Source organism: Schistocerca piceifrons, chromosome 7 (genome assembly GCF_021461385.2).
Source record: "Schistocerca piceifrons isolate TAMUIC-IGC-003096 chromosome 7, iqSchPice1.1, whole genome shotgun sequence".
In the NCBI taxonomy this organism is placed as follows: Eukaryota; Metazoa; Arthropoda; class Insecta; order Orthoptera; family Acrididae; genus Schistocerca; species Schistocerca piceifrons.
In genome coordinates this window covers 363229486-363242492 of record NC_060144.1, presented here as the reverse complement: position 1 = coordinate 363242492, position 13007 = coordinate 363229486, and the positions used below count along the sequence as shown (strand labels likewise).

The following is a 13007-nucleotide window of genomic DNA, read 5'->3' as shown; positions in this document are numbered from 1 at the left end:
GACATAGTCCCAACTGCACTATTCACGTCAACTACTAAGTCCACTCAGAGGCCGCTGTTTACAATTACAGCACAGCTGGCTTCAATGTACGCCCCTTTATATGTGTGATGTGTTGTCAACCTGTATTAACTTTATTTTACAATTCATATGTTTTACCTTTTTATTTATTACTTTAAACGTTTAAAAATTATGTACTTGAAACAAAAGGTGGTTGTAACTAATAGAGTTTTACAATTATATAATGTCTACAATTTTGCTTCCGCCGTTTTGCAGTAGATGACAGTACGACAAGTGGTGGTGTAGCTGTTAGGTCGTAAGCAACAGACAGTAAGCTTAGGCTTTTATAAACATAACACAATCAAAGTACGAGTATTTATCGATCTGTGATTGCATAATAAAGTTATTCTCGAATAAATACGTCACCTTACGAGCCCAGATCTCGTCAACTGCAGGAAGTCTTAATTTTCCGCTTTAATATGAATAAAACTGCGGCTGACGTACGTGAAATGCTGAGGAAGACTATCGTGAGGCACGTATTAGTGTCAGAACGAGCAGAGATTGGTCTCAGCGCTTCAAGAACAGTGATTTTGACACCGAAAACCGGCTTTGCAGTGGAAGAGAGCTTTTCGAAGCTATTGAAACCGACGGAAACAATGACAGAAGATAGTTATTGAAAGCAACTGAGGCGTCTGAACTGGGTATTGAAAGATAAACGGTCGCAATACGGCGATAGAGATGCTTTTGCAACATGCCAGTGCTTCACCCATGTCGCAAAACCCGTAAAACCATACATGGAAACATTGAAATGGGAAGTCCTATCTCACCCACTATATTCTCCATACATTTCTCCCTCAACCACTTTTTTCGATGAATAGTACACGTCCTGGCTGACGAACACTTCCGGTCATACGAGATATGATAAAAAAATAAAAAAATCGGAATTTATGGTTTTCTTAAAGAATCTTTATTTGTTCACCATCAACTTTTTCCCCTTCAAACTAATGCCTCTCAGATATAATACACATGTGGTAGCACATTTTCCCGTCTTAGAAGCCCTTCTGGAACTCACTTTTGGCTATGGTGCTCAGTTCCTTCAGCGAATTTGTTTTTATCTTATCAATGGTGGCAAAATGACAACCTTTCATGGTGGTCTTCAGCCTGGGGAGGAAGCCGCATGGGGCCAGGTACGGCGAATACAGTGGCTGAGGCAACATGGCGGTTTTGAGTTCTGTTTTTTTTTTACCTAAAAATCACGAACAAGCATTGAGGTGTGAGCTGTAGCATTATCATGAAACAACTTCCACAAGGTTTTACCTGAATTCTGGTTGTTTTCTTCGGACTGCTTCAAGCAAACGGCGCAAATCTTCCATGTAGTATTCCTTGTTGACCGTACGACCATACGCAGAAACTCATGATAGACTATTCCATGGTAATCGAAGAAAACTGCGAGATGGACTTTCTTATGTGATCTAACCTGTCAAATTGTTTTCAGTCTTGGAGGCTCTTCAGGGAATTTCCATTACCAGCACTGGGCCTTGGTTTCGACATCATATCCGTATACCCGTGTTTTGCCACCTGTTATACCTTTTTTGGAATTTCGAAATACTTGTCGATTTCATTCAGCACTTCCTGTTCGATGTCTACGCGACGTCATTTTTAGTGGAAATAGGAGAATTTCGGAACAAACTCTGCTGCCCTAAACATTAGAAAGAATTGCTTGTCGTGAGCCAAAGAATATGGCGACATCAGCAACCTCTCTGACAGTGAATCAGAAATTTTTCGGAACCATTCTCTTTACTTCATCCACATTGCTAGGAAGTCCAGGGGGATCGTCAGTTTCGACGTGTTTTCGACCCTCTTTGAAACACTTATACCACTCGCAAACTCTTGCCTTACTCATAGCAGATTCACCGAAAGCCTGTCAACATTTCGAATGCGGTGCTGCACTTTATTCGATTTTTAAAGCAAAATTTTATGTCAAGTCTTCGATTCATCTTTTTCGAAAGAAAACTTCGGTGAGTACTCAAAACACGTATAACCTTTTCGACAGTGTACAATACACGAAATATTCAAGACAGCTGCAAATGCAAAATACATAGGAACGTGGGTACCAACAAGATAAAAGAATTGAAAATCGGATATATAAAGGTGATGAGATTAATTCCCGTTACTTCTTGGTCACACATCGTATGAACAAGTGCAAAATTGGGTCGATTTATGGGTCTCCTCAAAAGACGCCCATTTCTTCCGCCGCGTGAATCGTATGCTGCCGGTAAGGTGGGAGAAACCAGGACTAGCGAAGTCCAAAACCTTGAATGGTTAATTTTTTGTATGTTTTTCTGAATAAGGTCTCGAAGTTCGAGGAAAAGCGGTAGAAGCAAAGTTGTAGACGTAATACATACTGGGTGGTAATTATGTTAATTAACCAGTAGCATCGGTTATTGATGTTTACTTTTATTTACTATTAATTAATTTTCAGGAAATACTATTAACCCTCTAAATACCGCGCGACAGCAGAGAGTACCGCAGCACCAGTTCAAATGGTTCAGATGGCTCTGAGCACTATGGGACTTGACTTCTGAGTTCATCAATCCCCTAGAACTTAGAACTACTTAAAACTAAATAACCTAAGGACATCATACATCCATGACCGAAGCAGGATTCGAACCTGCGATCGTAGCGGTAGCGCGGTTCCAGTCTGTAGCCCCTAGAACCGCTCGCCCACCCCGGCCGGCACAGCACCAGTGTTCGTGGAAGTACGTGTTAGTCCTAAGTCCCCTCAATTTCTGTTTAGAAGAATTCCCATGTTCTCCCTTCCCCCCGAGTATTTCACTTGCGTATCTCGTGTTTCCGAGTATAATCAGCGAGAAACTCTTCGTGGAACTGGTAACATTGCACAGGCGGCTCTCCGTACCAAGCGCGGTCAATCGTGTACCTATTTACTTTGTCGTGTCTCCCTTTGCTTTCAGCGCTGTTTGTGCCAACCGTCGCTGCATATTGCGATAAGTGTAATTAATCCTTTGTTCCATTTTGCTTTTCTAGGAATATACCATATACATGGTGAAGTTATACCTCAAATAATTCGTGGGTTGCCTGTGGACGAAGATGAAGTGGTAGAGCCACCAACCAAATTAGCCGATGAAAGTGTACCGGAGGATAAAATAATGAACAGTAGCGACTCAGAACAATCCGGGGACGAACACTCCTATCCCTTGGATGATATTCAAGCCAATGATTATCGTTTTTTCGTCAGAAAAGATGGGGAAACAGTTTGTACAAGCAATTCATTAGGTCTGTCGAATTAAAGGGAAACAACAAATATTGTAAAAGTATTGCCAGATCCGGCCCGCGCGGGCAGAAATCTTTTCTCGGAATTGAATGCGTTTGTGAGATTCATTTCTACAAATATGCTTGACAAATTTGTTAGTTACACAAACCTATATATTTCAGAGCGGAGATATGCTATTCAATATACGAGGGAAAGAGATTCTAGGTTTACTACTTCTTCGGAAATGAAAGCTCTTTGTGGAGTTCTGTTCTTAATCGCTCTCAATAAAAGTAGCCTCACCAATGCCCGAAGAGTTTGGAAACGTGGTGGTACAGGGATGATGGCTTGCAGAGCTGCGTTGTTCTATAAAAGATTTATGTTCCTCTGAGAAGTATTAAGTTTGATGAGAGAGTGACCAGGGAATTACGAGAAACATGTGACAAATTAACAGTCATAAGGAGGTACTCAAGAACTTTGAAAGTAACTGTAAAAACTGTTACTCCTTCTCAGAATTTGTGACCATTGATCAAACGCTACTTCGCTTTCGAGGTCGGTGTAGTTTCATCCAATACATGCCTGCCAAGCCGGCAAAATACTACCCGAAATTATGTGCCTTGTGCGACAGTAGAAAGTTTTATGTGCACAGCTTTCAGATATATTGCGGTAAACAAGGGGAAGGTCTTTACTTTCCATCGAGTAAACCGTTCGACATAGTCAAGCGACTGGTGCAGCCCATCTTATGTTCTCACAGATATGCAGACACCGACAGCTACTACGCTAGCTATCCATTGGCGCAATTTCTTCTGGAGAACGGTGTAACATTTCTTGATGCAATGAAAACTATAAAAACGAAATCCCCTCAGGCTTTTTGGATCTGAAATCCTGAGAAAGGGGCTCTTCGCTATTCGGATTCCAGGACAATTGTACGCTGGTGTCCTACACGCCAAATAAGAAAAAAGCACCCTCCTGTTATCTGCAGTTGATTGCGAGGTAAAGAAACAGAAATGGGAAAACCCACCCCAAGAACGGGGGGGGGGGGGGGGGCGGCTAAATACAAAAAAAAATTGGTTGAAATAGCTCTGAGGTCATCAGTCCCCTAGAACTTAGAACTACTTAAACCTAACGAACCTAAGGACATCCACACATCCATGTTTTTATGTAAGAATCATACAACATGGAAAGTAGTCTGCGATTGCTGTCCTCCAAGAGAAGATGAGGAAAAGGAAGTTCAGAGTGATTGATATTTAGTGTTTTCATATTTATGTATGCTGTAATTTATAATGTGATTAATTTTAGTTAAATGAGAAATACATGTATATGGTTCGTACTGTAATTATTCAGTACTACGCATTATTGAAATCAAAACTACTGCTATTATAATATGATAGCATAGTTACGTATTCATTTATCTTTATCTCGTAAATTGGTTACGAAGTTAAACTAAATGTTAAATTATTTGTGACCATTACATTATACTCACAAAGGTATACGGATGGTACCATTTTGTAAACGCGGCGCCCAGGTCCGCGCGCGGTATCTCATGATACTGACGCACGCGGTATTTAGAACGTTAATTTAAGTCTACTGAACGTTTTCTGTATTTTTAAAACTATATTCATCTGTAAAGTGCACAACAATAGCCGATGCCACTGCCTAGCTCACACAGTTACCACCTCATATGTGTAACAGTAAAATATTAGCGACTGCTTTATTACAGTATTCTTTTGTTTTATGCCATAATTTTTTTGATGTATAAAATTATAAAGAAAATGATAAAATATACTAATTGTAAAATAAAGTAAATATATGTTTGTGGGATGGCGGGTAAAAGTTTCTGATTTGTTTGTTCGCTGTTTTTCTCACGCGAGCCGGGCAACTAATTTAGTGGTCAGCCAGAAAGCGAAGAGAAACATACTCACCTAAGTTTCCAGTCTGCACAGACACTTTCTTGACCAGCCCACTGACAGAAAAGTTTCAATCTTCTTATTTCTTTGCGGGATCAGGACTTTGATTTTAAATAAAAGTATAAAGTTCCAATCAAAATTATATTGCATAAAGTTTCTCCCACACAACACTTGGAAATTTGCTATTTTCAATTGAAAGCAAGTCTTTCTATTCTAACAGAATATTTAGCAGTTCAGAGGCGACATCTACGGTACGTTTCTACCCGATTGTCTTTCTCCGTGACTAAAAGTACTCAATAAAAGTTTGCAATAAATGTTCAAAATTAATGCTCGCCAAAAAAGTGGAAATAAGGTCACCAATTGCCACGCGGAATTGTAGTTCTCACGGACGGCACACTAACAATTACTTTGGCGAATTCTAAGCGATTGAGGACGGTGTACAGTCCTCGCGAGTTCACTGTCCGTTTTGATCGCACATGCACGATCCGTCATAGCCCGGCTCTGACGTCATCCGAAGCAGAGCGAGACGTTTAAAAGACGTGGAGCCTACAGTGGCTGAGTGCGAAGTGAACCATCCTACTGCCTCTCGGGCAGTATTTATATATGTGCCGGAGCGGACGGCTGAGGGAATATCTGTTGTCTACGGCTATCTGCATACTGCAGCAGTCTCCGAACGACCGCTCTCTCGGGCACTTAATCTTCAATAACATAGTTACGAATTACTTTAGAAACTTCTTAATTTTTACTTGTATACAGTTAAGCTGTTTGAAACCACCCAAAAAGTTTCAGCTTGCCAGAATGAAAACTTTGCCTTCTAGAATTTTCATAGTGGAAGTAACGGTAGATCGTTAACTCTGAACCACACTTATGTCGTCTGTTATTAATACTATAACTCTCAAATTTGGCATAGATTTATCATTTGGTATGTTTTATCATTAAAATTACAGGTACCTAATCTACTACGATTGGGTATACTTTAGTTACAAACTTTGTTTTTTACTTAATCACTCAAAAACTGTAAGAGGTAGCTTAACGTGGTCGCTCAGTTATGATTTTTGGGGTGAACTGAAGGAGGAAACAAATTTTCACGTTTATTATTTAGCGCCTCTGATTTTTCCTAAAAACGTGGGTTCCGGCGTTAATTTTTATTATATGGTTTTGGAAACCTACACCACCTATTTATGAGCTCTAACTGCACATTCTGACCAAATTCTGGCTTTCTAGCTTCATTATTTAGCGCCACTTATTTTTCTCTTAAAACGTCATTTTAATGTAAGCAATTAAGTCTATAATATAAAGACTTGGTATTTGGAACATTATAACACTAAACTACATTTTAACAAAGTTTTAAACATAAATTTAAATTTGTAATTTCATATTTAATTGTGGTGCAATACGTGTGCGCTACGCGCAGACGCGTGAAGATGACGTGGTGCTACTAGCAGTGACCTGGGGTAAGTCCCGGCACACTCGCTCGCCGCTGTAGCTCACACAGGATACAGCGCTTGGTTTGCTTCATGTTGTCAGTGCATCACACTTGAAAACAGGGCTCTGTAGACTAGTATGATGCACACTGAAACCAGCTCTGTTGGAAGTGTAAAAAGCGGCCTCAGTGTGAACTTAACCTTTGACATTGTTGTCTCTGTTGATCCATTATGGACGTGGGACAGCGGCTGGTCAAATATTTAACAAAGAAATTCGGCAAACAGCAGCATAAATTGAGAAGTTATTTTATTTTCGCTAGCAGTTTCGGCAATTCAATATGCCGTCTTCAGGTCCCATATGCACCTCTCAAAAATCATCAATGTTGGGATACCGGAGCCATCTGTGTCTAGACGTCGTAAATTATCAAGTGCTTCATTCGACGATTTGACTGCAAATTATGCCAGTATCGATAATTTTCGACATATGGATATGAGACGTGAAGATGACATATTGAATTGCCGAAACTGATAGCGAAAAATGAAATAAAAGAGCTTCCCAATCTGCATGGCTGTTTGGCGAATTTCTTTGTTAAATACATACATCAAATAAAGTTTTGCATCACATCGGTTCCCAGAACTCCTGAAGATAGACGTTGACTCTGGATACTGTATCACAGACACAGTACCTTTGACTGTTCAGAGATGTCACTAAACCCGCCAGAAGATGTAAACAACAATGCATGAGCAGCGCCATTAGCCGGAGGGCGTCCGACAGCCGATCAGTTCCAGTCATTCCACCAGGAAGGAGGTACGCGGCTCATGTTGTCTGTGTTCAGCCATGCCTAGACGGTCAATACAGCGGTTCCATCGCCGGAGCAACGCCACCATGTTGAATAATGCTTTTCGTGCAGCAATAGGCTGCATGATGCGCAACTTCACTCCCGAAGTCCATGGAAAGGTCCATCTTTGCAACCATGACACCATGCAGCGCGGTACAGATGGGCCCAACAACATGCCGAATGGGCCTGTCAGGATTGCTATCACGTTCTCTTCACCGATGAGTGTCACATATGCCTTCAACCAGACAATCGTCGGAGACGTGTTTGGAGGCAATCCCGTCAGGCTAAACGCCTTAGATACACTGTCCAGCGAGTGCAACAAGATGGAGGCTCCCTTCTCTTTTGGGGTGGCATATTGTGGAGCCGACGTATGCAGCTGGTGGTCACGGAATGCGCTGTAACAGTTGTACGATACGTGAATGTGATCCTCGGACTGACAGTGCAACCTACTTTGTCTCACTGTTTAGAGGCACAAAACGCGTGGCTGTTTTCAGCTCGTTACTAAATGCAAATAAGTAGGAGGCCGAGTTGATAGGAGCTGAAGGAGTCCAGGTTGCACTAATATGCCATACGGCACACTGTTAGAGAGAAGGTTTATTGTTCAAGAAACACATAGTACAATGAAAATTACTTATCTTCTGTAGTTTGTAGGACTGCAGCTACGGCTATAACTAACACATTTTCTCAGGGACTAAGCCTGATGGGCCCTCCTCAGAGAATCAATGCAAACATTATAGAACTGGCTGAGGGCCGATTATGAAAGTGCGTCTTCCTATGTTGAAATCAAGCTAAGAAGTGAACGAGGCACACTTCAGTTCCGTCGAGCTGCACAGTCCGCTAGAGTGTGCTGTGCTCGGCAGACGACAGGCTGCCAACCTTGTGTTGGCGCGGCGTTGTAGTAGTTTCTATGGCAATGAAACTAAACAACCATATAGGCAGCACATTTTCGAGGCATTCGTCTTCATGGATGACAGTTCGTGACCACATCGTGCACATTTTGTGAATGACTTCCTTCAGGATAACGACATCGCTTGAGTAGAGTGGCCAGCATGTTCTCCAGTCACGAACCCTATCGAACATGCCTAGGATAGAATGAAAAGCGCTGTTTATGGACAACGTGACCCACCAACCACGCTGAGAGATCTACGCCGAATCGTCGTTGAGGAATGGGACAATCTGGAGCAACAGGGCCATGATGAACTTGTGGATAGTACTCCACGACAAATATACGCATGCATGAGTGCAAGAGGTAATGCTACGAGATGCATTCAAGTTCTAAGGCCTCCGATTTTTTTTCTAATTAACTACTCACCCGAGATCGATGAAACTGGCGTTACTTCTCGACGTAATCGCCCTGCAGACGTACACATTTTTCACAACGCTGACGCCATGATTCCATGGCAGCGGCGAAGGGTTCTTTAGGAGTCTGTTTTGACCAATGGAAAATTGCTGAGGCAATAGCAGCACGGCTGGTGAATGTGCGGCCACGGAGAGTGTCTTTCATTGTTGGAAAAAGCCAAAAGTCAGTAGGAGCCAGGTCAGGTGAGTAGGGAGCATGAGGAATCACTTCAAAGTTGTTATCACGAAGAAACTGTTGCGTAACGTTAGCTCGATGTGCGGGTGCGTTGTCTTGGTGAAACAGCACACGCGCAGCCCTTCCCGGACGTTTTTGTTGCAGTGCAAGAAGGAATTTGTTCTTCAAAACATTTTAGTAGGATACACCTGTTACCGTAGTGCCCTTTGGAATGCAATGGGTGAGGATTACGCCCTCGCTGTCCCAGAACATGGACACCATAATTTTTTCAGCACTGGCGGTTACCGGAAATTTTTTTGGTGGCGGTGAATCTGTGTGCTTCCATTGAGCTGACTGGCGCTTTGTTTCTGGATTGAAAAATGGCATCCACGTCTCACCCTTTGTCACAACCGACGAAAAGAAAGTCCCATTCATGCTGTCGTTGCGCGTCAACATTGCTTGGCCACATGCCACACGGGCAGCCATGTGGTCGTCCGTCAGCATTCGTGGCACCCTCCTGGATGACACTTTTCGCATATTCAGGTCGTCATGCAGGATTGTGTGCACAGAACCCACAGAAATGCCAACTCTGGAGGCGATCTGTTCAACAGTCATTCGGCGATCCCCCAAAACAATTCTCTCCACTTTCTCGATCATGTCGTCAGACCTGCTTGTACGAGCCCGAGGTTGTTTCGGTTTGTTGTCACACGATGTTCTGCCTTCATTAAACTGTCGCACCCACGAACGCACTTTCGACACATCCATAACTCCATCACCACATCTCTCCTTCAAATGTCGATGAATTTCAATTGGTTTCACACCACGCAAATTCAGAAAACGAATGATTGCACGCTGTTCAAGTAAGGAAAACGTCGCCATTTTAAGTATTTAAAACAGTTCTCATTCTCGCCGCTGGTGGTAAAATTCCATCTGCCGTACGGTGCTGCCATCTCTGGGACGTATTGACAATGAACGCGGGCTCATTTTAAAACAATGCGCGTGTTTCAATCTCTTTCCAGTCCGGAGAAAAAAAATCGGAGGCCTTAGCACTTGAATGTACCTCGTACTGGGTATTAGAGGTAACAGTATGTACAGCAGTCTGGTCTCACCTCTGAAGGTCTTGCTGTATGGTGGTACAACATGCAATGTGTGGTTTTCTGGGCAGTGAAATGGGCGAAAATGATGTTTATGTTGATCTCTATCCCAATTTTCTTTACAGGTTCCGGAACTCTCGGAACCGAGGTGATGCAAAACTTTTTTTGATGTGCATATTGCAAATGAATAGTCTGGTTTCGACTACGTGTATATACAAGTGGTTTCCATGTTTTAACTTACATGTACTGGTATGTATTTTATCACTAACTCAGATTTACAGCTTGTGCGACTTTACCTTATTATAACTAGTTGTTTATCACGCTTTTAGCAGTGAAGATGGCCCCGTAGTGGCCGAAATATGTAGATGCAATAAACATTATTAGCGACTGTTTGCTGTGACCTTTACTACTTGAAACAAATACAGCCACTGGCACATCTGTTTCCACATTGAATCAAACCTGATGACACCGCTGTAGTGTTTCTGTCCCTTTAATTCTTGAACATCAGCTCTTACTGCTCGCCGGCCGAAGTGGCAGAGCGGTTCTAGGCACTACAGCCTCGAACCGCGCGACCGCTGCGTTCGCAGGTTCGAATCCTGCCTCGGGAATGGATGTGTGTGATGTCCTTAGGTTAGTTAGGTTTAAGTAGTTCTGACGGCCTCAACAGTTAAGTCCCATAGTGCTCAGAGCCATTCGAACCATTCATTCTTACTGCTCTCCTAGTAAAGTACTGATGTGTGGTGGATGAGGACGGTCGCAGCTGGTGGTGAACAGCAGCCGCCTGTCGGTGTCTGCAGGTGGACCTGTCCGGGAACGCGATAGCGGCGCTGCAGCCGGGCACGTTCTCCGGCAACGACCGGCTGCGCATGCTGTCGCTGAGCCACAACCCGCTGTCGGAGCTGGTTGAGGGCCAGTTTCCCACGCTGCCGCACCTGCGCACGCTGGACCTCTCGCACTGCCGGCTGGCGCGCGTCCACCCGGCCGCCTTCGCCCGCCTCTCGGCGCTCGAGACGCTGCACCTCAACAACAACCGCCTCCAGCAGCTGGACGCCGCCGCGCTCAACGTCGCCGCCGCTACGCTCAAGGCGGTACGTCCAACAACCACTCTACTCTCGATTCTGCGATCGTGAAGCGCGTTCTGACCAGACGAAACTACAGCCTTCCGGTCACAGCTGTGGATCCTTTGAGTGTTCTGAGACAGCATTCATCCTTAACTACAACATATGAAATATTAGTTCACTTTATTACGTAAATGAATAAAACACTTACTTACCTTAGACACACTTCCTTACTACCGGAGAACTGGGCAATTTATTAGTATCACTGACTATCAAAGCACTTCTCAATGCATACAATCAGAAACTCTTCTCTTGAAGCACAACGTCCAACTTTTATGAAATCCAGCGGAAGAATTAACTGTCACTGTCCTAAATGATTATGTTGACTGCTGCAGCTCAGATCTCGAATTACGGGCAGAGTTCGTACTAGCACACCCCTATATTGACCTCGGTACGAGGGCTCTGCAGTACTGAGATGGGAGGCGTGGTCCACAGTCGAACCTCCCATACACAGCTACGAATTGCAGCGATCCCTCGCCAGTGTATGTGATATCAAGTTATCGACTTTGGGTGGCACCGCGATCTCTGCATGATACCACAAAGGAAACTGTCAGAGATAATAGGAAAGGGCAATTGTTTCATTTGATCGAGCGTAATTACCCAGTGTTAACACACTGGATTCGGCATCGAAGTGGATGACAGTTCAAATTCACAATCAGTCAGCCAGCCTCATGCCGTCGGCACAGGCATCGTGCATTCGAACGTCATAATACCGAATTCACATGCTGCTGAACGCTCAGAAACAGCGGCTTGTGGATATGCCACGTGTGTCTCAATGTGGTATACGCGATTGCAGTGCACTCCAGCGGCAGCTGTCGGCTGTAACTTGGTCGTAGATCACACAGTTTGTGTACGAAAGGGACGCGCATAAAATTCCTAAGTCAGCTCCCTTAAAATGCACATTCCTCGTCCATCTGCTAGTCATATCGTTCTCTCAGCAGTATACATTAATAAAAACTTCAATATGCATGAACATGTTACAAGACAAAAGGAAAGTTCCACATTAAAAGAACATAAGCTTACAACAATATCATCAAAAATAGTTCAGTACAAATGTATGATAATTTTCCACATGAAACAAAAATTATTCTATCATCGCAGTCATTAGTAAAACATTGAGGTTATTCTTATTTGATCGCTGTTTCTATTCAGTAGCAGAATCTTTAGAACTTGTAAATACAAGGCTAAACAAGAAACTGCAGAAAATTGTACTGCAAGTAGTGCAAACTCATAGGTAGATGCAGCAAGTCGAGAGAGAGAGTGCACTTGCATTTACATAACATCGAATGTTATATAACATACTCAAATAAAAAATGAAGTCACAGAACCAATTATAAAACGTTAAGGTGAGTTAAAAAGAATATGAGATGCAACACTTGTCTTATCACTTCCTGGCTTCACTACATCGCACTGATTTTCCGCAAAAAAGCGCCTTTCTTTTGTATTTTATTATCATCTGAAGGTTTTAATCGCAGATGTGTTGTTAATTGTCATTTAGGTATTAAAAATTGTACCAAGATGTGTTTTTGATCGATCTTCCATGTACCTTTTCCTTGAAACTGCATACTGTTCTAACGGGCAAGTTACAAAGCAAAAATTACTAACCACCAGTTTGTCACAACAAATCATACCAACAAACAATGTGTTTTCGAGAGACCAATTTCATTTTGCTTAGAAATCTCATATAAGCAGAGGATATAAGTTATAATATAAACTAAAACCCAATATGGCGTATCCAGACTCTCTCCTGAAGAGAGATGGCGAGCATGTGACGTAGGTGGCGTTCTTCCATGTGATTGGTCTACGTTCAAACGCACGTTCAGAACATCTGTCGTGATTAATATTGC

The 13007-nt window shown here is 42.8% G+C and overlaps 1 protein-coding gene across 1 annotated transcript in view; it reads left to right on the top strand.

Moving 5' to 3' along the window:
• The window catches only part of LOC124805709 (leucine-rich repeat-containing protein 24-like), a 677046-nt gene that overhangs the window by 477501 nt on the left and 186538 nt on the right, over nt 1–13007 (top strand). The window contains exon 3 of the mRNA XM_047266278.1: nt 10840–11130. Within this exon, the coding sequence (XP_047122234.1) occupies nt 10840–11130 (291 nt within the window). The remainder of the gene's footprint in view (nt 1–10839; nt 11131–13007) is intronic.